The 27,677-nt window shown below is 41.8% G+C and overlaps 1 protein-coding gene across 1 annotated transcript; it reads left to right on the top strand.

Moving 5' to 3' along the window:
* On the top strand, positions 1-26,817 carry LOC106602933 (macrophage colony-stimulating factor 1 receptor 1). The gene is made up of 21 exons (XM_014195954.2): positions 1-167; positions 9,748-10,014; positions 10,097-10,375; positions 10,479-10,615; positions 10,752-10,920; positions 11,187-11,397; positions 11,549-11,664; positions 11,805-11,916; positions 12,085-12,242; positions 12,439-12,566; positions 12,658-12,784; positions 12,868-12,975; positions 13,156-13,266; positions 13,378-13,558; positions 17,593-17,672; positions 23,455-23,564; positions 24,080-24,202; positions 24,310-24,421; positions 24,529-24,628; positions 24,723-24,828; positions 25,274-26,817. Exons 1-21 carry the CDS (start codon positions 116-118, stop codon positions 25,421-25,423), a joined length of 2,937 nt encoding a protein of 978 aa, XP_014051429.2. The 5' UTR covers positions 1-115; the 3' UTR covers positions 25,424-26,817.
* The last annotated feature ends 860 nt before the right edge of the window (positions 26,818-27,677 follow it).

Raw genomic sequence — 27,677 nt, 5'->3', positions numbered from 1 at the left:
TGAGAAGCCACACCAATCAACCAGTTCCTTAACTACCCTTGAGTAGAGCGGACAGACATTTACACATAGAGACAGAGCAGTCAGAGACAGACAGAGGCAGTGAGAGGGACAGAAAATGCTCTTCCTAGCCCTTCTCCTGGGCATCATGGTCTGCTGCACAGCCCAAGGTAAGCACGTGAATCAAATGCTACCCTAGTAATACTGTAAGTAGTTGAAAATCAGCTCCTATGGCTGCGTAATTTGTCTTTTGACCAATCAGATCAGATCGTTTGGCAATAAATGGGCAAAATAATTGGGCTGCCTGCTTAAACGCAGCCTTTGTTATCCAAATAATTGGGATTTCTTAACCAACAAGACCTAATTTAAAATCATATGGTTCTGTTAATATTCACTAAAATGTGTAATAAATGTGTCATGAGTTATTTTGATTTAAAAAAAAATCATTATATTGTATTTTGCACAGATAAATTGTCATTACATCATTCACAAAAGTCATCCAAAAGTGTATCTTTCATATAAAGTGTTTCTGAAGTTTCTAATGAATTTATAACACACATAAAAACCCACAATATTCTGGGTGGTTGTATTATATTTGACATATTCTACAATATAGATACATTATGTTTTGTCTTAATTAAAGGTTTATGACAAAACATAAAAATGTAACCATGGGTGTAACAGAATTTTTACTCAAGTTGATAATGACTTTGAGGTGTTCTGCATTAGTGAAGACTGTTACAGTGAGAACAGGTGTTTAGTTGGCTTTGTGAGTTCTGACATCTGAGAGCTGGGGGGTGGGCAGAGCTAACGGGACCTGTCCAGTTCCTGGTGAGCCCCCCCCCCTCACTTCCCCACATCCCCATAAAAAGCAGAAGTAAGAGTGAGAATGGGAAACAGGCCCCCAAAGACCACGATCCGCCTAAGCAGGTCCCCAGCCCAATGTGTTTCCTGGAACTAGACGCTATGTGGGGTTTCGTTTCAACCATTTCCACACACACAAAGACACGGGTCAAACCGGCTCAGGCACACTCTCATTTCCCCTTTCTCCCTAAAAAAAAACAACAGAACAAATATGAAACAGACAGAAATGCCTTAATTGCTAAATAATTCTCACTGTTGACGTTGGTGCACACCGAGAAATTACATTTTCCTTGAATCATTCCTTTTTTCTATGGATGATTTCTAAGGCATTACCATTGAAGTAACTCATCATTCACCATTATGATACAATGCTATCATGTCAGTAACAGCAAATGACATAACTTTGGTACTCAAGTGTTGGCATCATTCCTGACAGAGGAGAAATTCAAGAAGATGTACTTCACTGACTTAAAGTAAGGGGATTGTTTGATGCCCAATTTAGTATTTTACATACAAAAAAGTGAAATACTATGATGTACAGTAAAAAAATTACAATTATTATTGCAGGTTTGTTGCCATGAATTAAAATGGGATGTCTTCACTCACCACAAAATGTCTTTGTTTTCACTGTTGGGGGTTACCCTGGGGGTCGGGTGTGGGGCTACACCAATGCCATGATTACTGTATATATGTGATAACCTTTGTATGCTTGCAATGCGCAATGATGGAAAAGTACTGGGTAATGGTAATGTATCTCTTTAATTCTCAGGATGCGAACTGCTTGTACCTGCTGATAGTCACGCAGCCTCAAGGCTGAGATGGCATATAGTAGAGTGAGAAACCACAGTCTCGACATGTTTTTCTCATTTTAAATACTTTGTATCTAATCCAATGCAACAATGTCTAATCCAATGCAACAATGGGGGCACGGACATCGACTCAAGGTTAACAATTAGGTGATAAACCAATCACAGTCTGATACTCAAATAATGTGAATATAAGTCAAGGTTACTCTCGTAACCCAGGTTCTCTGATATTATGAATGAGATATCGCACATATGGGATTCACCTGAATCTCATAATATATCTTTCAATATCTCACGTGGGATATGGCCAACTCCGTATGGCAAACATGCTCTTCCAAAGCCAGGTAGTCTCCACATGCCTGCCACGCCCTGACCATAGACAGCCTTTTATTCTCTATGTTGGTTAGGTCGGGGTGTGACTAGGGTGGGTAGTTTAGGTTGTTCTATTTCTATGTTGGCTTGGTATGGTTCCCAATCAGAGGCAGCTGTTTATCGTTGTCTCTGATTGGGGATCATATTTAGGCAGCCATTTCTCCACTGTGTTTTGTGGGATCTTGTTTTGTTTTTGTGTAGTTGCCTGTGAGCACTCCAGAACGTCACGTTTCATTTGTTCGTTTATTATTTTGTATTTGCTGAAGTGTCACTTTATAATAAAGATGTGGAACGCTACGTACGCTGTGCCTTGGTCCAGTTTTTACGATGATCGTGACAGAGCCAACCCTCAGAGGCCCTGACACAGGACGGTATGTGCCAAAGAAGGCGCAGTGACATCTAGCCAGTAGAACCTCACAAAAGTATGAGGAGATGATGCCCGACAAGCCATATTGCAAATCTCCTGTAAGGAGATACTCTCGAACGATGCCCAACAAGACCTCAGACTTTTCGGAGGCTGTAACTGCTTGCTATTATAGGCCAATATAAAAGCTTCCACAATCCAATGTGATAACCGTTGACAAGAGAGGGGCCTCCCCTTGCAGGGCCCAGGACACAAAGAGTTGACTCCTCTTGCGCAATGCTCTTGTTCTATCAAGAATATGTGCAATGCGCGTACTGGACACAAATGGTACAGACACTCATCTTCCGTAAAACTGAAGGGAAGGGAGGTAGAAAGCCACATGTGCCAAGGCAAAACAATTCTAATTGTCGCTGACCTTAGGCATAAAGGCAGGGTTAGGAAACAAGGGAACCTTGTAAAACCCCGTGGCAAACTGTAGGCATGAACGGTGAACTAAAAGTGCATGCAGCTCACTCATTTGCTTTATGGCCATAAAGGCTAACAGTAAAGCGGTCTTGAAGAAGAGATAACTCTCAACGCTTTCCAGAGGCTCAAAAGGCTGCTGTGAAATACCCTCAAGCACAATAGACAGATCCCAAGACGCGGCTCAAGGCTTGGAAACTGGACTTAATGAAACAACATAACAAGGGGTGTTATCCCACCGTGTTATTGTCAAAAGCCTATATGACAGGACGAAAGAGCGGCTAGATAGATCTTAACCATTAAATACATATACAGTCAGGTCCAAAGTATTTGGACAGTGACACAATTTGCATAATTTTGGCTCTGTACGCCACAACAATGGATTTGAAAGGAAAGAATCAAGATGCGCTTTAAGTTTAGACTTTCATCTCTAATTTAAGGGTTTTTACAAAATTATTGTATGAACCGTGTAGGAATTATAACCATTTATATACATTTATAACAAAAGTGCATTCGTCAAAAAAAAGCACAGTCGTTGCACCAGTGTACAGTTGAAGTCAGAAGTTTACATACACCTTAGCCAAATACATTTAAACTCAGTTTTCACAATTCCTGACATTTAATCCTAGTAAAAAAATCCCTGTTTTAGGTCAGTTAGGATCACCACTTTATTTTAAGAATGTGAAATATCAGAATAATAGCAGAGAGAATTATTTATTTCAGATTTTATTTTTCATCACATTCCCAGTGGGTCAGAAGTTTACATACACTCAATTAGTATTTGGTAGCATTGCCTTTAATTTCTTAACTTGGGTCAAACATTTTGGGTAGCCTTCCACAAGCTTCTCACAATAAGTTGTGTGAATTTTGGCCCATTCCTCCTGACAGAGCTGGTGTAACTGAGTCAGGTTTGTAGGCCTCCTTGCTCGCACGCACTTTTTCAGTTCTGCCCACATATTTTCTATAGGATTCAGGTCAGGGCTTTGTGATGGCCACTCCAATACCTTGACTTTGTTGTCCTTAAGCCATTTTGCCACAACTTTGGAAGTATACTTGGGGTCATTGTCCATTTGGAAGATCCATTTGCGGACAAGCTTTAACTTCCTGACTGATGTCTTGAGATGTTGCTTCAATATATCCACATCATTTTCCTCCTCATGATGCCATCTATTTTGTAAAGTGCACCAGTCCCTCCTGCAGCAAAGCACCCCCACAACATAATGCTGCCACCCCCATGCTTCATGGTTGGGATGGTGTTCTTTGGCTTGCCTACAGTCTCCCCCTTTTTCCTCCAAACATAATGATGGTCATTATGGCCAAACAGTTCTACTTTTGTTTCATCAGACCAGAGGACATTTCTCCAAAAAGTACAATCTTTGTCCCCATGTGCAGTTGCAAACCGTAGTCTGGCTTTTTTATGGCGGTTTTGGAGCAGTGGCTTCTTCCTTGCTGAGCGGCCTTTCGGGTTATGTCAATATAGGACTCGTTTTACTGTGGATATAGATACTTTTGTACCTGTTTCCTCCAGCATCTGGTCCTTTGCTGTTGTTCTGGGATTGATTAGCGCTTTTCACACCAAAGTACGTTCATCTCTAGGAGACAGAACGCGTATCTTTCCTGAGCGGTATGACGGCTGCGTAGTCCCATTGCGTTTATACTTGCGTACTATTGTTTGTAAAGATGAACGTGGTACCTTCAGGCATTTGGAAATTGCTCCAAAGGATGAACCAGACTTGTGGAGGTCTACAATTCTTTTCCGAGGTCTTGGCTGATTTCTTGAGATTTTCCCATGATGTCAAGCAAAGAGGCACTGAGTTTGAAGGTAGGCCTTGAAATACATCCACAGGTACACCTCCAATTGACTCAAATGATGTCAATTAGCCTATCAGAAGCTTCTAAAGCCATGACATCATTTTCTGGAATTTTCCAAGCTGTTTAAAGGCACAGTCAACTTAGTGTATGTAAACTTTTGACCCACTGGATTTGTGATACAGTGAATTATTAGTGAAATAATCTGTCTGTAAACAATTGTTGGAAAAATGACTTGTGTCATGCACAAAGTAGATGTCCTAACCGACTTGCGCAAACTATAGTTTGTTAACAAGAAATGTATATAGTGGTTGAAAAATGAGTTTTAATGACTCCAACCTAAGTGTATGTAAACTTCCAACTTCAACTGTAATTGGACAAACTAACATAATCATAAATTAAATTGTGAGTTTTAATACTTGGTAGCAAATCCTTTGCAGTCAATGACTGCCTGAAGTCTAGAACCCATAGACATCACCAGATCCTGGGTTTCTTCCCTGGTGATGCTCTGCCAGGCCTTTACTGCAGCTGTCTTCAGATCCTGCATGTACTTGGGGTGTTTTGCCTTCAGTTTTGCCTTTAGCAAGTGAAATGCATGCTCAGTTGGAGGGTGTTCTTGATCTGGCCAACTGTTGTGAAGGGGTTTTTTCTTCACCAGGGAAAGAATTCTTCTGTCATCCACCACAGTTGTTTTCTGTGGTCTTCCAGGCCTTTTGGTGTTCCTGAGCTCACCAGTGCGTTCTTTCTTTTTAAGAATGTACCAAATAGTTGATTTGGCCACACCTAATGTTTTAGCTATCTCTCTGACAGGTTTGTTTAGATTTTTCAGCCTAATTACTTTATTACAATTACTTTTGGTCCCTTAAAAAGGGGGTGACCACATATAAAAAGTAATTGCCACACCGTTCACCCGATTTGGATGTTAAATACCCTCAAATTAAAGCTGAAAGTCTTGGTGGTTCCAAACTTCTTCAATTTAAGAATGATGGAGGCCACTGTGTTCTTGGGGACCTTCAATGCTGCAGAAATGTTTTGGTACCATTCCCCATATCTGTGCCTCGACACAATCCTGTCTCAGAGCTCTATGGACAATTCATTTGACCTCATGGCTTGGTTTTTGCTCTGACATGCACTGTCAACTGTGGGACCTTATATAGACAGGTGTGTGCCTTTTCAAATCATGTCCAATCAATCAAATGTACCATCTCAAGGATGATCAATGGAAACAGGATGCACCTGAGCTCAATGTCGAGTCTCAAAGCAAAGGGTCTGAATACTTTTATAAATAAGGTATCTGTTTTTTATTTTTAATACATTTGTAAAAATGTCTAAAAACCTGTTTTTGCTTCGTCATTATGGGGTATTGTGTGTAGATAGATAAGAGAAATTATTAACGTAAATGTGGAAAAAGTCAAGGGGTCTGAATACTTTCCGAATGCACTGTACTGTAGGTATTGCAGTTACAAATGTGATAATTCAAATGTGAAGTATATCATTACCGTAGACCAGTGGTTCCCAAACCTTTTATAGTCCCGTACCCCTTCAAACATTCAACCTCCAGCTGCGTACCCCCTCTAGAACCAGGGTCAGCGCACTCTCAAATGTTGTTTTTGCCATCATTGTAAGCCTGCCACACACACACTATACTATACATTTATTAAACATAAGAATGAGTGCGAGTTTTTGTCACAACCCGGCTCGTGGGAAGTGACAAAGAGCTCTTATAGGACAAGGGCACAAATAATAATATAATAATAATCAATAATTTTGCTCTTTCTTTAGCCATCTTACATATAATACCTTATTTGTTCATCACAAATTGTGAATAACTCCACAGGTTAATGAGAACATAACTCTGCAATGTTGGGTTATATTGGAGAGTCTCAGTCTTAAATCATTTTCCACACACAGTCTGTGCCTCTACCTCATGGTAGTGAGGGCCAAGAATCCACTCTCACATAGGTATGTGGTTGCAAAGGGCATCACATTTGCCAAGGCAATAATCTCTGAGCGCAGCCCTATCCAGAAATCTGGCAGTGGCTTCTGATTAAATTTAATTAGATTAAAACCGCTTGTTGCGATTTCGATGAGGGTCTCTTGTTCAGATATCGGTAAGTGAACTGGAGGCAGGGCATGAAAGGGATAACGAATCCAGTTGTTTGTGTCATCCATTTCGGGAAAGTACCTGTGTAATTGCGTGTCCAGCTCACTCAAGTGCTTCGCTATATCACATTTGACATTGTCCATAAGCTTGAGTTCATTTGCACACAAAAAATCATACAATGATGGAAAGACCTGTGTGTTGTCCTTGTTAACTCTGTGGAATATGTGGGACGCTAACGTCCCACCTCAACAACAGCCAGTGAAATTGCAAGGCGCCAAATTCAAACAACAGAAATCTCATAATTAAAATTCCTCAAACATACAAGTATTATACACCATTTTAAAGATAAACTTCTTGTTAATCCAACCACAGTGTCCAATTTCAAAAAGGCTTTATGGCGAAAGCAAACCATGCTATTATCTGAGGACAGCACCCCAGCAAACATACACATGAAATCATAATTCAACCCGCCAGGCACAACACAAAAGTCAGAAATAACATAATGCATGCCTTACCTTTGAAGATCTTCTTCTGTTGGCACTCCAATATGTCCATTAAACATCACAAATGGTCCTTTTGTTCGATAAATTCTGTCGTTATATATCCAAAATGTCCATTTATTTGGCGCGTATTATTCAGAAAATACACCCGTTCCAACTCGCGCAACATGACTACAAAATATCTTACCTGTAATCTTTGTCCAAAGATTTCAAACAACTTTCCTAATACAACTTTAGGTATTTTTTAACGTAAATAATCGTTAAAATTTAAGAAAGGATAAACTGCGTTCAATACCGGAGGAAAGCAAAGTGGAGCTTGCTTTTCAGGTCACGCGCCTCTATCAAACAATACACTTCCCTCGACCCTCGTTCTGAAAAGGGCTACTTCTTCATTACACAAAGGAAAAACATCACCAATTTCTAAAGACTGTTGACATCCAGTGGAAGCGATAGGAACTGCAAGCAACTGCCTTAGAATTCTAGATTCCCAATGAAACCCCATTGAATAGAGAGTGACCTCAAAAATAAAAAATCCTGGTTGGTTTGTCCTCGGGGTTTTGCCTGCCAAATAAGTTCTGTTATACACAGACATCATTCAAACAGTTTTAGAAACTTCAGAGTGTTTTCTATCCAAATCTACCAATTATATGCATATCCTAGCTTCTGGGCCTGAGTAGCAGGCAGTTTAGTTCGGGCATGCTTTTCATCCAAAATTCCGAATGCTTCCCCCTATCCTAGTGAAGTTAACACAGACCAACCCCATAGCTTAATCATAGCCTCAATTTTGTCCCGCACATTGAATATAGTTGGAGAGTGTCCCTGTAATCCTAGATTTAGATCATTCAGGTGAGAAAAAACATCATCCTGACAGGCCAGTTGTGTGAGAAACTCGTAATCATGCAAGCAGTCAGACAAGTGAAAATGGTCAGTAAAGAAAACTTTAAGCTTGTCTCTCAATTTAAAAAAACTTTGCCCCTTGATAACCAGCGCACTTCTGTATTTTGTAAAAGCGTTACATGGTCGCTGCCCATATCATTGCATAATGCAGAAAATACACGAGAGTTCAGGGGCCTTGCTTTAACAAAGTTAACCATTTTCACTGTATTGTCCAAAACGTCTTTCAAGCCGTCAGGCATTCCCTTGGCAACAAGAGCTTCTCGGTGGATGCTGCAGTGTACCCAAGTGGCGTCGGGAGCAACGGCTTGCACATGCATTACCACTCCACTATGTCTTCCTGTCATGGCTTTTGCACCATCAGTACAGATACCAACTCATCTTGACCACCAAAGTCCATTTGATGTCATAAAGCTGTCCAGTACTTTAAAAATATCCTCTCATATTGTCCTGGTTTCCAGTGGTTTGCAGAAGAGGATGTCCTCCTTAATAGGGCAAAGGGGGATACTTAGTCAGTGATACAACTAAATGCCTTCAACTGAAATGTGTCTTCCGGATTTAACCCAACCCCTCTGAATCAGAGAGGTGCGGGGGACTGCCATAATCGACATCCACATCTTTGGTGCCCGGGGAACAGTGGGTTAACTGCCTTGCTCAGGGCCAGAATGACAGATTTTTACCTTGTCAGCTCGGGGATTCAATCCAGCAGCCTTTCGGTTACTGGCCCAACGCTCTAACCACTAGGCTACCTGCCGCCCCCCATTAACTTAACGGACATATATCAGGAGCTGTGCCAGGCGTGACACATCTGTTGGCTCATCCAGCTGTAACGCATATAATTCACTGGTTTGTATGTGAAGCAGTAATTGTTTCAAAACATCTCCTTTCATGTTACTGATGCGTTGTGAAACAGTGTTGTTTGATGAAGACAATGTCTGTATAGTTTTTTGGCCTTTTCCCCCAGCAGTGTCCCAGCCATATTCGCGGCAGCAGGAAGAATTAAGTCCTCCACAATAGTATGGGGCTTGCCTGTCCTAGCCACTCGGTAGCTCACCATATAAGACGCTTATAGCCCCTTCTTATTAATGGTATCTGTTACTTTTATACATGTCTTACTACTCAAAAGTCGTCTTTATTCTCGCTCAAAAAACTCCCATGGCTTATTTTTCAAATTGTCATGTTTCGTTTCTAAATGTCTGCGCAAGAGTGAAGTTTCCCACGAGAGAGTAACAGTTAATGTGATTGGATGTTAATTATTTGTCTAGGCTACCTGTATTTGACATTGTGTTTTTATTTCGCTGGACACTAGATAGTTTCATTTTATTTTTGGCAGTGAAACGAGGCTACTCAGGCGAGAAAAAACCTCACCCAAAAGTATAGCCCCGTTGGAAAATAGAAATGTACTGTTTGAAAATGTGAATCCCATTTTTATTTGGCATACTAACGACAGCATTGCACGTACCCCAGTTTGGGAATAGCTGCTGTAGACTATGTCTGCATTCCATGATGCACGAGATTGCTAGATTTGATTATGTGTGTTATTTATTCCTGGTTCTGTCTTTGGTCTGTTGACAGAGCAGAGCCCTCCAGTGATCAAGCTGAACTCGGTGGTGCTGAGGGAGGCTGAGTGGACTATCCCTATTGGAACCTCATCTTTCACCTTGACCTGTGAGGGGTACAGCACAGTCACCTGGTCAACCACAGCATTCAAACTCATGAGGAATACTAGATTGGGGAGTGTGATTACCACCAGCCGCCTTACAGTAGACTACACTGGCACATACAAGTGCATGTATGAGAACCAACCAGACCTCATGTCAGAGGTCCACATCTATGTGAAAGGTAAGTGTGTAAGTATTGTCATATTCAGTGCTCAACTTGAAGACTCACATGCACCATATATCACGTGTTATTGTCCTTATAGATCCCCATAACATCTTGGTGACCCCTCGAACCCTGGGAGATGTGAAGGAGGGCAGTGATGTTCTCCTCTGTCAGCTGACCAACCCCATAGCCACTGACCTATCCGTCCGTAAGGCCAATGGAGACCCTACACCCACCGACATGAACTACACTGTCAACCCAAAGAGAGGAATCCTCATCCGATACCTTCTGACCAGCCACAGCGCAGACTACGTCTGCAGTGCAAAGATCAATGGGGTCACGAAAGTCTCCAAAGTTGTCCCCATCTTCGTCATTCAAAGTGAGATGAAGTTGATGCCTGTGCATTTGTGTTTGTTGGACATTGAGGTTATTAGCCCCAAAGCATTTCAACACGTCTAAACACTTCTCTACGTCTGTTCCAGGGTTGCGTTTTCCACCATCTGTGTTAATTGAGGTAGATGGGTATGTTCGTATTGTTGGAGAGCAGCTCCTGATCCTCTGCATCACCAGCAACCCTAACCACTTCTACAACGTGACATGGAAACACTCCTCCCTCGAAGTCAGTTAAACAGTAGCGTATTGTCAATTTCTGTCATTAAATCATAGATGTTTTCCCTACCGACGTGTGCTTTTAACTTGTATGATACAGTATATTTCTGAAGATCTGAACTGATATGTTGGTGTTGTTTTTATAGGCATTGGACTTTTCACGTAAAATAATACAAGAGGACCAGAGTAATCAAGTGCACATCACCAGTAGTGTGACTATCCCAGCTGTGGCCATGTCTCACACAGGAAACTTCACCTGTACAGCCATAAATGAGGCTGGGTTCAACAGCTCCACCACCTACCTGCAGGTTGTAGGTAAGCATTAGGGAGTGTTGATCTAGTGTCTAATATGTTTCACTACACAGAAACATACAGTAGTTATGTAAGCCTGCAAGATCAGGATGGTAGTACGAGGCTAGTGTTGATTTCCACAAACACCAAACACGGAAACCTGTTTTAAAAGTGAAACTCAGCTCAGCATCCTCAAAGGAAATTGGGGTGTGACAATCTCAATTTTCAGTTTAGTTCAAGTTCGTGGTCACAATAATGTTATCTCTCTATTTTCCCTCTCACCTCATCAGATAAGCCTTACATTAGGCTCATACCCCGCCTGTCACCAGATCTCTACCTAAATGGCTCCTTAGTTGAAGTGAACGAAGGAGAAAACCTTGAGATAAACATTCAGATCGAAGCATATCCCCAAATCAAGGAGCAGTGGTGGGACATCCCCATGTCTCACAATCACAACATCTCCACTCATGACGACACATGGGCCGTCCGATACAATAACAGGTCATTGTTTTCCACTCTAGTTTCACTGGACATGATTTGTCTGATTCTGAATGTTTGTATCGCATCATTTATAAAGATGCTGCGTAAATACAGAATCTATTTACTGAAACTGCGCTGTTATTTGAAACCGACTGATACGGTCACCCTGTAGGTACGAGAGCAGCTTGCTGCTACAGAGAGTGAGGTCTGAGGAGAGAGGCCAGTACACCCTCCACACTAGGAGCACATGCCTCAACGGCTCCATCACCTTCAATGTCCAAGTCTACCGTAAGTGATCTCACTCCAATGTAATCGGTCACATCAACATTCAAACTGGCAAGAAAATATGGACCGCAATTGTGACCCGATCTGAGGATGTGACGCCGACTTAAAAAGCGTGATGGTGTTTGCCCTCTCTGACTGAGTAGAGAAGCCCAGTGCCATGGTCAGACTGAAGAATGTTACCACCCTGACCTGCACCGCCTCTGGATACCCAGCTCCCACAATCCTCTGGTACCAGTGCCCAGGAATAAAAACCACGTAGGTGTAAAAACTGATGATGTAAAAAGGGCTTTATAAAACACATTTGATTGATTGATTGTAGATTCCCTAACTGGATTGCAATAGAACAAGATCTTTCCAAGGCACAAGATGCAGAGAGAGCTGTTTCACTGTTCTGTGCTCATCCTGATGTTCCTCTGTTGTCAGGTGTGATGGTGATAATGACACCGTGGAGGTGCAGCCTCTTCTCACCAGCACCATGGAGGTGCAGAGTGAGCTGACCCTCAGTCCCTCAAGTATGGAGGTCACAGTGGAGTGTGTGACCTTTAACCTGGTTGGTAAAGAGCGGGACATCTTCGTATTGCGTAAGACAACCTTTGCAGATATACAATATACTGTACAAAGAAAAGTTTTGTGAGATTCTCACATGGCGCTGGTTCTGTCACATTATGACTAGTTTTAAAACAGCTACAGGTAGTGTTATTTGTAATATCCCCTTTCAGTGCTGAATAATGTCATGAGCTGACTTCAAGGGCATCAAATGTGTTTGTTATGTCTTAGGTGTCCCTGCTGTGATTTCACCAGAATTTGTAACGTCCAAGCTGTTCACACCCACTTTCATTGGAGCCACCAGCACAGCAGCCCTTCTGTTCCTTCTGCTTGTCATTGTCCTGTACAAATACAAGCAGGTAAGTTGCATTTACTAGCCCATTCACTGGCAATCAATGTCCAAAGACATGTGCAGTTAGACCATTACACAACATATGTTTTCTCTCATAGAAACCAAAATATGAAGTCCGGTGGAAGATCATTGAGGCCAATGACGGGAATAACTACACCTTTATTGATCCTACACAACTTCCTTATAATAAGAAGTGGGAGTTCCCTCGTGATAAGCTGAGGCTTGGTATGTTTAATTGCAGTTTTGGGGATAAAAACAGAGACCAGTACACTAAACAGTAATGACTGACTGAATACTGTGTGTTCCAGGCCAGATTCTGGGAGCAGGGGCTTTTGGGAAAGTAGTGGAAGCCACTGCCTATGGTCTGGGGACCAATGACAACATGACCACACGCGTGGCAGTAAAGATGCTCAAGCGTGAGTTAGCCTCCTCATACTGTGTGTAAAATCTTTCCTGCAGCGTTGCATTTACTTTACAAAAGGAAGTCAAAGTTATTGTACAATAGATAACTGTTATTGGATACTTGCTGTTATTGAATACTTGTACCGATCGTAGAAGAAGCACTACCTCAGTACAAAATTACTTCTCCTCCTCAGCAAGCGCCCACTCAGAAGAGAGAGAAGCTCTGATGTCAGAACTGAAGATCCTCAGTCACCTGGGATCTCATGACAACATTGTTAACCTGTTAGGGGCATGTACTCAAGGAGGTGCGACAAACTCTTTTCTGTACTTATATTTCCACACAAGAAGGTCAACATGACTTGGTGAGTGTCATTGGTTAACCAAATCGGTCATCCCATTATTGTGTTCGACCACAGGCCCAATGCTGATGATCACAGAGTACTGCAGCTATGGCGACCTGCTTAACTTCTTGCATGGCAAGGCCAAGCTGTTCCTGTACTCTATCCCGAGCGGACCAGGGAATCCAGAGGTTCCACGGGTTCCAGAGAACAGTGATCACTACAAGAACACATGTGCACAGGAGTCCCGTGTAAGGAGGTAGGCTGTACTGATCACTAACACGCCTCTCTAGTCTCAACTCACTCTTCTTTTTCCAATCTCCCAGCAGAGACATGGTTCCTGTTTAAGTGAAAACACACCAGAAACGAAAAACAGATGTGAAACAAAGTTTCAGTCTCCACAAATGGTTTATGTAATGTGTATTCCACTAGTCAGTGACCTCATGTGCTCCAATTTTATTCATTGCTCTCTGTGGTGCCGTATCACAATCCACATTCTAACAAGAAATGCATGCCTCTTCACACGTGTCAAGGTCTTTATGCTTTCATTGAAACCACACATTATAATGCCTACACAGAATACATGTATAGTGTAGACCGTAGTGTAACCTTGTCATGTAGTAGACTCAGTAACATGAGGACACAATGGGTATAATTAAAGGGTACATTTACTCTGCAAGCTTACCACTCCATCACAGCAAACATCATCAGCACATATACTCTTCTTCTACATAGCACTACATCATCTCCGTAGTGATGTGCAGTTCGCAAACAATTCGTTCCTTTTGAACGACTCTTTTTACTGACCCGAGAGTCATGACTTGTTCATTTTAGTCGTTTGACCTGCTAGTGCTGGCCGCAATGAGTCCTACTGCAGGATTGATACACACTCCTCCAGCTCAGTGGCTCCAGAGACCTGCTCCGACTACTAACTGCCTGTCATTATGCTCGCAGGAAAATAGATCATGAGCATAGAGAATTAAAAAATACATGTTTAGAACTCATGATAGATCGCATGGTGCAAGAATGACTACAATTAATTTATTATTGAATTTTATAATGGACACAGCTTTGTAGAACCAAAACATACACACCCTCTCCTCAATAAAATTCAAGTCGGGAATTAATTGTTTTGGGGGGGGGCTATGACCCTCACAGCATTGCTGACTCAAATGAACGAAAATGAGTCGAAATATTCATTATTTTGTCTGAACGAGTCGAAAAGATCAGACTCAGTAAAAAGAGCCAAACTTCCCATCACTACGTCTCAGTAGGTTCTTCAGAGTTCTGTATTACTATCCAAGTCTGTACCCAAACAATTCGAGCTTCTACTTCTAAAAATTCACCTTTCCAGAAACAAGTCTCTCACTGTTGCCGCTTGCTATAGACCTCCCTCTGCACCCAGCTGTGCCCTCGATACCATATGTGAATTGATTGCCCCCATCTATCTTCTGAGCTCGTGCTACTAGGTGACCTAAACTGGGACATGCTTAACACCCCGGCCATCCTACAATCTAAGCTTGATGCCCTCAATCTCACACAAATTATCAATGAACCTACCAGGTACAACCCCAAATCCATAAACATAGATATCATCCTAACTGCCCTCAAAATACACCTCTGCTGTTTTCAATCAAGATCTCAGCAATCACTGCCTCATTGCCTGCATCCGTAATGGGTCTGCGACCAAACGACCACCCCTCATCACTGTCAAACGCTCCCCAAAACACTTCTGCGAGCAGGCCTTTCTAATCGACCTGGCCGGGGTATCCTGGAATGACATTGACCTCATCCCGTCAGTAGATGATGCCTGGCTATTCTTTAAAAGTGTCTTCCTCACCATCTTAAATAAGCATGCCCCATTAAAAAACAATTGAACTAGGAATAGATATAGTCCTTGGTTCACTCCAGACCTGTCTGCCCTTGACAAGCACAAAAACATCCTGTGGTGTTCTGCATTAGCATTGAATAGCCCCCATGATATGCAACCTTTCAGGGAAGTTAGGAATAAATATACACAGGCAGTTAGGAAAGCTAAGGCTAGCTTTTTCGAACAGAAATTTGCATACTGTAGTACTAACTCAAAAAAGTTCTGGGACACTGTAAAGTCCAGGGAGAATAAGGGCACCTCCTCCCAGCTGCCCACTGCTCTGAGGCTAGGAAACACTGTTACCACCGATAAATCCACTATAATCGAGAATTTCAATAAGCATTTCTCTACGGCTGGCCATGCTTTCCACCTGGCTACCCCTACCCCGGTCAACTGCCCGGCACCCTCCACAGCAACCCACCAAAGCCCCCACCATTTCTCCTTCACCCAAATCCAGATAGTTGATGTTCTGAAAGAGCTGCAAAATCTGGACCCCTACAAATCAGCCGGGCTAGACAATCTGGACCCTCTCTTTCTAAAATGATCTGCCGGAATTGTTGCAACCCCTATTACTAGCCTGTTCAACCTTTCTTTCGTATTGTCTGAGATTCCCAAAGATTGGAAAGCTGCAGCGGTCATCCCCCTCTTCAAAGGGGGTGACACTCTAGACCCAAACTGCTACAGACCTATATCTATCCTACCCTGTCTTTCTAAGGTCTTCGTAAGCCAAGATAACAAACAGATTTCCGATCATTTCAAATCCCACCGTACCTTCTCCGCTATGCAATCTGGTTTCAGAGCTGGGCATGGGTGCACCTCAGCCATGCTCAAGGTCCTAAACGACATCATAACCACCATCGATAAGAGACATTACTGTGCAGCCGTATTCATCGACCTGGCCAAGGCTTTCGACTCTGTCAATCACCACATTCTTATTGGCAGACTCGACAGCCTTGGTTTCTCAAATGATTGCCTCGCTTGGTTTACCAACTACTTCTCTGATAGAGTTCAGTGTGTCAAATCGGAGGGCCTATTGTCCGGACCTCTGGCAGTCTCTATGGGGGTGCCACAGGGTTCAATTCTCGGGCCGACTCTGTATACATCAATGATGTCGCTCTTGCTGCTGGTGATTCTCTGATCCACCTCTACGCAGACGACACCATTCTGTACACTTCTGGCCCCTCTTTGGACACTGTGCTAACTAACCTCCAGACGAGCTTCAATGGCCTCCAACTGCTCTTAAACGCAAGTAAAACTAAATGCATGCTATTCAATCGATCACTGCCCGCACCTGCTCGCCCGTCCAGCATCACTACTCTGGACGGCTCTGACTTAGAATACGTGGACAACTACAAATACCTAGGTGTCTGGTTAGACTGTAAACTCTCCTTCCAGACTCACATTTAGCATCTCCAATCCAAAATTAAATCTAGAATCGGCTTCCTATATCGCAACAAAGCATCCTTCACTCATGCTGCCAAACATACCCTCGTAAAACTGGCCATCCTACCGATCCTCGACTTCGGTGATGTCATCTATAAAATAGCCTCCAACACTCTACTCAACAAATTGGATGCAGTCTATCACAGTGCCATCCGTTTGTCACCAAAGCCCCATACACTACCCACCACTGCGACCTGTACGCTCTCGTTGGTTGGCCCTCGCTTCATACTCGTCGCCAAACCCACTGGCTACAAGTCTCTGCTAGGTAAAGCCCCGCCTTATCTCAGCTCACTGGTCACCATAACAGCACCCACTCGTAGCACGAGCTCCAGCAGGTATATCTCACTGGTCACCCCCAAAGCCAAATCCTCCTTTGGTCGTCTTTCCTTTCAGTTCTCTGCTGCCAATGACTGAAACGAACTGCAAAAATCTCTGAAGCTGGAGAGTCATATCTCCCTCACTAGCTTTAAGCACCAGCTGTCAAAGCAGCACACAGATCACTGCACCTGTACATAGCCCATCTGTAAACAGCCCATCTATCTACCTACCTCATCCCCATACTGTATTTATTTATTTATCTTGCTCCTTTGCACCCCAGTATCTCTACTTGCACATTCATCTTCTGCACATCTACCATTGCAGTGTTTATTGCTATATTGTAATTACTTCGCCACCATGGCCTATTTATTGCCTTAACTCCCTTATCTTACCTCATTTGCACTCACTGTATATAGACTTTTTGTTTTCTTTTGTTCCACTGTATTATTGACTGTATGTTTTGTTTATTCCATGTGTAACTCTGTGTTGTTGTATGTGTCGAATTGCTATGCTTTATCTTGGCCAGGTCGCAGTTGCAAATGAGAACTTGTTCTCAACTAGCCTACCTGGTTAAATAAAGACGAAATAAAAAATAAAACAATTCTGTTCTGTAATTCTGCCGTACAACAGAACAAACCTCTCAGTCCTCTGTGTGTCTGCAGTGACAGTGGGATCTCGTGCTCCAGCTCAGACAACTACCTGGCCATGCATCCAGCGCAGAGACCCAAACACTGTCCTATGGGTAATTAGCATCCTTTACTCATCACAGTAACATAGAGAGGTTTGTGGAGTGGAACAGCAGTATACACGGCTAAGTCTTAAGGTTGCAAAACTACTGATAATTTACAAAAGTTACCAGCATTTTCAGTACATTTTGTAATTAACAGGTAATCTATTGCAAATTTGGTAATTTATACTTGAATAACTTTTAAACATGTGATCATATAAAATATATATTTTCTTAATCTTTATATCTGTCCATATTGCCCATGAGTTTCTAGTTGATAGTCCATATGGTTCAAGAAAAAAATTGTTTCATTCTTTTAAAAAGCGTCTAATCAACAATGACATTTTAATGTTGGGACTATAAGGTTCTATCTGCGCAAAGCATAGTTCTGAGAAATTTGAGCATCAAAATGTTTACAACCCAGATCTCAGAACTGTTTTGTAGTGAATTCTTCTTTCATAACCAATTCAGGTCTTCACCTTAAAGTACCTTAAGTGCAGACTATCAAAATACTGAGACGTTTGTAAAACAGTCTTCCTAGGGGGGTGCAATCGCAGATAGAACCGTATGGCTGAACCCAGATTGACATTTCAGAACAATAAGGTTCAATTTGACACAGAATGTTACAATTCTTTCAATTTCAATAGAACATAACAAAAAAGTGGGAGATGTCAAGAAACACTGGCATGTTTAATCATCGGACACAGCTTTGCCAGCTTAATTTAAGAATCTACCACTTATTGTCATATGAGATGTCGCAATTTACGAGATGAAATGGTCCATGCCAACTGCCAGCCACAAAAGAAAATCAGCCAGGCTCTTTCACGCCCTCTCCCGAGTGGTAGCTATAAATGCAGAGGTTGCGCACAGTGCAGCAATAGGATGAGGTGTGAATAGTTCTGCCACCCACATACAGGGAAACGGTTACAAACAAATGACATTATGTGATACACCACCCATGTTATCTACATGATTAAATGTCCATGTGGGCTGTCTGATGTAGATAAAACCTCTCGTTCTCAAACAGAGAATCTGTGAATATAAAAATTCAAATCAGGAGAAACGACAGGGATTATCCAGTCGCAGCACAATTTAATGACCTAAAACATGACATTTCTTCCTTTTTATTTTGTGGCATAGAGAAAGTTAAGATATCAGACAGGGGAGGTGATAAACTAAATACTCTGAGCAAAAGAGAATGTTTTGGGATTTTCACCCTTCAGACATTATTTCCTAAAAGTCTTAATGATGAAATGCCAACGTATGTTATGATGTAAATGTGAACATAAATGAATGCCCCCATTTCAGATTACTCTGACGTTTTGCTTGCGCTGTACCCAATGATTTATGAAAACTTGCTTGGTAGGTCGATGTCCTCATTGTGGTTTTACAGACGTGTTTAATAAATTTTATGTACACACTTTATAAGAATATTTATGAAATGCAGATTGTTATATTTGGTAGCCTTACTTGTTTTCCCTCGACTCCAACCCCATTCGATGCGTGGAACGGATGTGGGTGGGGCTATGTCTATATAAGGGTGCTAATTTAAAAAAACTCCCAAAAGCTCTGACGAAGGCCTTGAGGCCGATACGTAAGCTTATTAAAGAGCAGTGATACTATCAAGAGCAGTGTGCAGGTTTCTTCTTTTTTTTTCACAATAGAAAATTTGACATTTAATGAATAAATAAAGATAATACCCTTACGTCTTTCTAATCACATAAAATATACAGCGCTTTCGGAAATTATTCAGACCCCTTGACTTGTTCCACATTTTGTTAGGTTACAGCCTTATTCTAAATTTGATTAAATTCGTTTTTTCCCTCATCAAGCTACAAACAATACCCCATAATGAAAAAGCAAAAAAAAAAAAAAAAAAGTGTGTGTGCTAATTTATATGAACAAAAACATAAATATAACATTTACATAAGTATTCAGACCCTTTACTCAGTACTTTGTTGAAGCACCTTTGGCAGCGATTACAGCCTCGTATGATGCTACAAACTTGGCACACCTGTATTTGAGGAGTTTCTCCTATTCTTCTCTGCAGATCGTCTCAAGCTCTGTCAGTTGTATGGGGAGTGTTGCTGCACAATTATTTTGAGGTCTCTCCAGAGATGTTAGATCGGGTTCAAGTCAGGGCTCTGGCTGGGCCACTCAAGAACATTCAGAGACTTGGCCCGAAGCCACTCTTGCGTTGTCTTGGCTGTGTGCTTAGGGTCGTTATCCTGTTGGAAGGAGCAGGTTTTTATGAAGGATCTCTGTGTACTTTGCTCCGTTCATCTTTGCCTCGATCCTGACTAGTCTCCCAGTCCCTGCCGCTGAAAAACATCCCCACATCATGATTCTGACACCACCATGCTTCACCGTAGGGATGGTGCTAGATTTCCTCCAGCCGTAATGCTTGGCATTCAGGCCAAAGAGTTCAATCTTGGTTTCATCAGACCAGAGAATATTGTTTCTCATGGTCTGAGTCTTTAGGTGTCTTTTGGCAAACTCCAAGTGGGCTGTCGTGTGCATTTTACTGAGGAGTGACTTCTGTCTGGCCACTCTATCATTTTTATTTTATTTTTTATTTATTTATTTCACCTTTATTTAACCAGGTAGGCAAGTTGAGAACAAGTTCTCATTTACAATTGCGACCTGGCCAAGATAAAGCAAAGCAGTTCGACAACATACAAAAACACAGAGTTACACATGGAGTAAAACGACATACAATCAACGACATACAGTAGAAAGAAATAAGACTATATACAATGTGAGCAAATGATGTGAGATAAGGGAGGTAAAGGCAAAAAAGGCCATGGTGGCAGAGTAAATAAAGTATAGCAAGTAAAACACTGGAATGGTAGATTTGTTATTTGAAGAAAGTTCAAAGTTAAAATATAAATAATACGGTGCAAAGGAGCAAAATAAATAAATAAATACAGTCGGGGAAGAGGTAGTAGTTTGGGCTAAATTATAGATGGGCTATGTACAGGTGCAGTGATCTGGGAACTGCTCTGATAGCTGGTGCTTAAAGCTAGTGAGGGAGATAAGTGTTTCCAGTTTCAGAGATTTTTGTAGTTCGTTCCAGTCATTGGCAGCAGAGAACTGGAAGGAGAGACGACCAAAGGAGGAGTTGGCTTTAGGGGTGACCAGAGAGATATACCTGCTGGAGCGCGTGCTACAGGTGGGTGCTGCTATGGTGACCAGTGAGCGGAGATAAGGGGGGACTTTACCTAGCAGGGTCTTGTAGATGACCTGGAGCCAATGTATTTGGCGACGATTATGAAGCGAAGGCCAGCCAACGAGAGCGTACAGGTCGCAGTGGTGGGTAGTATATGGGGCTTTGGTGACAAAACGGATGGCACTGTGATAGACTGCATCCAGCTTGTTGAGTAGGGTATTGGAGGCTATTTTGTAAATGACATCGCCGAAGTCGAAGATTGGTAGGATGGTCAGTTTTACGAGGGTAAGTTTGGCAGCATGAGTGAAGGATGCTTTGTTGCGAAATAGGAAGCCAATTCTAGATTTAATTTTGGATTGGAGATGATCGATGTGAGTCTGGGAGGAGTGTTTACAGTCTAACCAGACACCTAGGTATTTGTAGTTGTCCACAAATTCTAAGTCAGAACCGTCCAGAGTAGTGATGCTGGACAGGCGGGCAGGTGCAGGCAGCGATCGGTTGAAGAGCATGCATTTAGTTTTACTTGTATTTAGGAGCAGTTGGAGACCACGGAAGGAGAGTTGTATGGCATTGAAGCTCGTCTGGAGGGTTGTTAACACAGTGTCCAAAGAAGGGCCAGAAGTATACAGAATGGTGTCGTCTGCGTAGAGGTGGATCAGAGATTCACCAGCAGCAAGAGCGACATCATTGATGTATACAGAGAAAAGAGTTGGCCCAAGAATTGAACCCTGTGGTACCCCCATCATAAAGGCCTGATTGGTGGAGTGCTGCAGAGATGGTTGTCCTTCTGGAAGGTTCTCCCATCTCCACAGAGGAATTCTAGAGCTCTATCAGAGTGACTATAGGGTTCTTGGTCACCTCCCTGACAAATGCCCTTCTCCCGATTGCTCAGTTTGGCCGGGCGGCCAGCTCTATGAAGAGTCTCGGTGGTTATAAACTTCTTCCATTTAAGAATGATGGAAGCCACTGTGTTCTTGGGGACCTTCAATAATGCAGACAGTTTTTAGTAACAATTTCCCAGATCTGTACCTCGACACAATCTTGTCGCGGAGCTCTACGGACTATTTCTTCGACCTCATTGCTTGGTTTTTACTCTGTCATGCACTGTCAACTGTGCGACCTTTATATAGACAGGTGTGTGCCTTTCCAAATCATGTCCAATCAATTGAATTTATCACAGGTGGACTCCAATAAAGTTGTAGAAACATCTCAAGGATGATCAATGGAAACAGGATGCACCTGAGCTCAATTTTGAGTCATAGTGAAGGGTCTGAATACTTATGTAAATAAGGTATCTGCTTTTTATTTTTAATACATTTGCAAACCTAAAAAACTGTTTTCACTTTGTCATTATGGGGTATTGTGTGTAGACCAAGTTTTTTTTATTTAATCCATTTTAGAAAAAAGCTGTAATGTAACAAAATGTGGAAAAAGTCGAGGGGTCTGAATACTTTCCGAAGGCACTGTATTTATTAATGTTCATCACACATTTGTTAAAGCGATAGTTCACTAAATTGACAAATACTCTATATCCTATGGAAAACTAGCAACATTGCTAAAGTTTAGCTCTGGGTGATATATTTTTCTGGTCTCTGACACCCAAAATCAGTAAACTATTTGCTAGTTATCAATAAACTGTAGTAGATGTTTATTTTAGTGAAATACCCCTTCCATGGAGGTTTTTATATTGCTATATAGAACATGTAAAAAAAATAGCAATGCCTCTCCAATGGGCCTTAAACAAGCTGTAAGGCCACTGCATTTATTTATTTTTACCATAAAGACCATTCTTCTGAAAAAATGGTGAAAAAAAATCTAAATACTTGCAAACGCAGACCAGAACTTATGATACGAATAATGAAGGACTTCTGCAAAATGAAGGTTCTATCTGCAAAATGTGTGGTTGGAGATAATTTGTTTTTCAAGTCCCAGATCTCAGAACTGTTTTGTCTTCGTCTTTCATGACTCAATAAGTACATCACCTTACATACAATTATTTTCTATTTACAACCCAGCATTGTGGGATTGGATTGCTGCTAGAACCTTATAGAACCAAGTTCAAAGGTGTTGGCACAGACATAACTTTTTTTGTTCATTGTAAATTGACTTTTTCACAAATCTGACATCTCACATGTGAAGAACCACCTAAAGAACAGCTTTATGTGAATAACCCATTTTTGACCAAAATGTCAGATAGATCCTTATACTCCCAAGGTCTCGATTTGCAAATATCTATGCAACGCTTCCAATGATTTACATTTTTCACAACTGACACCAGTTTGGCACCAAAACATTTATGACAAAGACCTATTGGCATTGTAAAATAAATAGAAGCGTGTGCAATATATAAAGGATATTTCATGCTGAAACTCTCATGTTAAACACCAATGGTATTCACTTAGTTGATGGGTTATATTTAGGATAATGTTTTACAGCTTTGTCATTCCATTTGTTATATTACAATTATATTTGATTATTCTATACCTTTTATATGTTATGAAAATTCCATAAAAAAACCTTGAATGTTTCCAAAATGTCAGTAGTTTACTGGTAAACTTCGAAGGTTACCTGAAATATGCCCTCCCTTTGCAACCCTGGGCTCATATACTCTCTCTCTCTTCCTGATAGGTTCCCTATGTGAGGATCCAGAGACAGGCACCTGGTCGCTGGACATAGAAGACTTGTTGAGGTTCTCCTCTCAGGTGGCTCAGGGAATGGACTTCCTGGCATCCAAAAATGTAATACAACAATACAAATGTAATTACCGTAAATTCCGGACTATAAGTCGCAACTTTTTTCCCACGCTTTGAGCCTCGCGGCTTCAACAATGACGCGGCTGTTCAAGTTGAAGGAGATTGATCTGGCTGTTGGAAAAGGAAATAGAGCTGCTGCACGGGAGCTTGGTCTTAATGAGTCGATGATAAGACGTTGGAAACAGCAGCGTGAGGAATTGACTCAGTGCAAAAAGACAACTAAAGTTTACTGGTAATTTTTTATTTTTTGTTAGAAGCCGTGTTTCGTTAAAGCCTGTGTAAAGTTAATTTGTTTCAATGTACCGGTAGGCACCTGCGGCTTATAGACATCTGCGGCTTATTTATGTTCAAAATAAATAAAAAAATTAAATTCAGTGGGTGCGGCTTATATTCAGGTGCGCTTAATAGTCCGGAAATTACGGTAATATCATAACTCATGTAGTGTAACATGCAGATGCAAACACGTACATATGAATGAAACCTATGTTGTCTTCGTGCAGTGCATTCACAGGGACGTGGCGGCTAGGAACGTCCTCTTGACCGATGGCCGTGTGGCAAAGATCTGCGACTTTGGCCTCGCCAGAGACATCGAGAATGACTCCAACTATGTGGTGAAAGGAAATGTGAGTTAATAACATATCAAGAAATCACTTTAGTTTTAGAGGCTCCGATCCTTGAATGATTGCGAACTATGAAATGATGATGATCTCTAAAACTATTGTATTCCCAGGCCCGTCTGCCAGTGAAGTGGATGGCCCCTGAGAGCATTTTTGAATGTGTGTACACAGTGCAGAGTGACGTCTGGTCCTATGGGATACTGCTGTGGGAGATCTTCTCTCTGGGTGGGTCACACTGGCATGTGATGACAAAAATACTGTCTTATGTTGAATTAATCAAAGTTTGTGTCCAAATAAAATATCCGAAATAAATGTTTGGCTGGTATTTCTAGGTAAGAGCCCATACCCTAATGTTGTGGTGGACACCTGGTTCTACAAGATGATCAAAGATGGATGCTACATGTCTCAGCCGGACTTTGCCCCTCCAGAAATGTGAGTATTATACTTCAAGATGGGTATATCAGCGAAGAGATAAGACATTACCTGACAGCCTGCTGCACTATCTGAAACGGATTGTTCTCCTCAGATACACCATCATGAAGATGTGCTGGAACCTGGTACCAACAGAGCGTCCAACCTTCAGTACCATCGGCCAACTTATCCAGAGGCTACTGCCTGACCAGCCAGACCATGTAAGATGGACTTAAGTGACCTACTGCCTACTGGTTAGAGCTTTGGGCCAGTAACAGAAAGGTTTCTGGATCGAATCCCCGAGCTGACAAGGTAAAAATCTGTCGTTCTGCCCCTGAGCAAGGCAGTTAAGCAACTGTTCCCCGGGCGCCGTGGATGTCGATTAAGGCAGCCCCCCACACCTCTCTGATTCAGAGGGTTAAATGCGGAAGACACATTTCAGTTGAAGGCATTCAGTTGTACAACTGACTAGGTATCCCCCTTTCACTGTAGAAAATATATTTAAGTTTAGTCTCTCTCTTAGCATTCCATTAACTTCTAATCATTCCCTACAGCTAGATCTACTGTACTTCTACAAGTATGAGGAAGAATATCATTTGGTGGGAAAATATGGTTTGGGGACATCAAGACTTTTAATGTGATACTAAGTATCCTGACTTCTGCCAGACCTACAGGAATGTGCAGGATAAGACTCCACAGCAGGAGGCAGGAGAGCAGGGGGACCCAGCTAAGATGAATGAGGATTGTGATCAGACACTGAACCAGGAGGGAGAGGAGGAGCCCATGATGAAAAAGAACAACTACCAGATCTGCTGAGAGCACATCAGACCATCATCAATGACTATACATTCACATTAATATCTGTCAATCACAGGCAAGAGATGGGTGGACACACACCAGTTTATCCAAATGCCTTGATTCTCATTGTACAGAACATGATTTCAGTGCCAATACGGTAACTGCCAGTAAGCAACATCGGGAACTAAGCTTTTATGCCTTGATCATGTTATGCCTTGATCATTGATCAAATGACCAAAAGCTCATAATTAGGTAACATAGTTAAAGTATCTTTCAAGCTGCAATATGTACGTTTTTGGGTGACCCCACCAAATTCACATGGAAATGTGAGTTATAGATCTGTCATTTGCAGTGAAAGCAAGTCTAAGAAGCAGTAGATCTGTTCTGTGCACTATTTCTATGCTTTTCCTTTCACAAGTTTCGTTTTTGCATCTTTCGCTTTCTATTTTGTACACAAGCTTCAAACAGCTGAAAATACAATATTTTTTTGTTATTTCACAGCAGTTTAGATGGTACCGCCACAGGTAAGGAAGACTCAGAGATACCTCTGCTGCAGAATATAAATTCATTAGAGTTAACTGGACCTCAGATTGCAGCCCAAATAACAGAGGAGACTGTGTGAATCAGGCTTTCATGGTCGAATTGCTGCAAATAAACCTTTATTAAAGGACACCAATAAGAAGAAGAGACTTGCTTGGGCCAAGAAACACGAGCAATGGACATTAGACCGGTGGAAATCTGACTTTTGATCTGATGAGTCTAAATTTCAGATTTTTGGTTCCAACCGCTAAAGGTGAATGGATGATCTCCACACGTGTGGTTCCCACCGTGAAGCATGGAGGAGGAGGCGTGATGGTGCTTTGTTGGTGTCACTGTCTGTTATTTTTTTTAGAATTCAAGGCAAACTTAACCAGCATGGCTACAACAGCATTCTGCAGCAATACACCATCCCATCTGGTTTGCGCTTACTGGGACTATAATTTGACTTCAACAGGGCAATGACCCAAATCACACCTCCAGGCTGTGTAAGGGCTATTTGACCAAGGAGAGTGATTGAGTGCTGCATCAGATGACCTGGCCTCCACAATCACCCGACCTCAACCCAACTGAGATGGTTTGGGATCAATTAGACCACAGAGTGAAGGAAAAGCAGCCAGCAAGTGCTAAGCATATGTGGGAACTCCTTCAAGACTGTTGGAAAAGCATTCCTCATGAACCTGGTTGAGAGAATGCCAAGAGTGTGCAAAGCTGTCATCAAGGCAAAAGGTGGCTACTTTGAACAATTTAAAATACGTTTGATTTTGTTTTTGCTTCCTACATGATTCCATATGTGTTATTTCATAGTTTTGATATCTTCACTATTATTCTACAATGAAGAAAATAGTAAAAAATAAAGAAAAACCTTGAATGAGTAGGGGTGTCCTAACTTTTGACTGGTACAGTATATACAGTGCATTCGGAAAGTATTCAGACCCTTTGACTTTTTCCACATTTTGTTACGTTACAGCCTAAGTCTAAAATGCATTACATAAAATATTTTCCTCAATTTACACACAATACCCCATAATGACAAAGGGAAAAAAGGTTTTTATATTTTTTGCAACATGTATATAAAAAAAATGAAATACCATACTCACATAAGTATTAAGACCCTTTGCTATGAGACTCAAAATTGAGCTCAGGTGAATACTTTTTTCATTGATCATCCTTGATGTGTCTACAACCTGATTGAAGTCCACCTGTGGTAAATTCAATTGATTGGACATGATTTGGAAAAGCACACACCTGTCTATATCAAGGTCCCACAGTTGACAGCGTATGTCAAAGTGAAAATCAAGCCACGAGGTCGAAGGAATTGTCCATAGAGCTCCGAGACAGGATTCCATTGAGGCACAGATCTGGGGAAGGGTATCAAAAAATGTCTGCAGAATTTAAGGTCCCTAAGAACACAGTGGCCTCCATCATTCTTAAATGGAAAAGTTTGGAATCACCAAGACTCTTCCCAGAGCTGGCCGCCCGGCCAAACTGACAAAATCGGGGGAGAAAGGCTTTGGTCAGGGAGGTGACCAAGAACACGATGCTCACTCTGACAGAGCCTCTCTGGAGAGATGGGAGAACCTTCCAGAAGGACAACCATCTCTGCAGCACTCCACCAATCAGGCATTTATGGTAGAGTGGCCAGACGGCAGCCACTCCTCATTAAAAGGCACATGACAGCCCGCTTGGAGTTTTCCAAAAGGCACCTAAAGGACTCAGACCATGAGAAACAAGA

The sequence above is a fragment of the Salmo salar genome, chromosome ssa04 (assembly GCF_905237065.1).
Source record: "Salmo salar chromosome ssa04, Ssal_v3.1, whole genome shotgun sequence".
NCBI classification, from domain to species: Eukaryota; Metazoa; Chordata; class Actinopteri; order Salmoniformes; family Salmonidae; genus Salmo; species Salmo salar.
The sequence above is the reverse complement of the archived record's forward strand: the minus strand, read 5'-3'. Positions and strand labels throughout refer to the sequence as shown.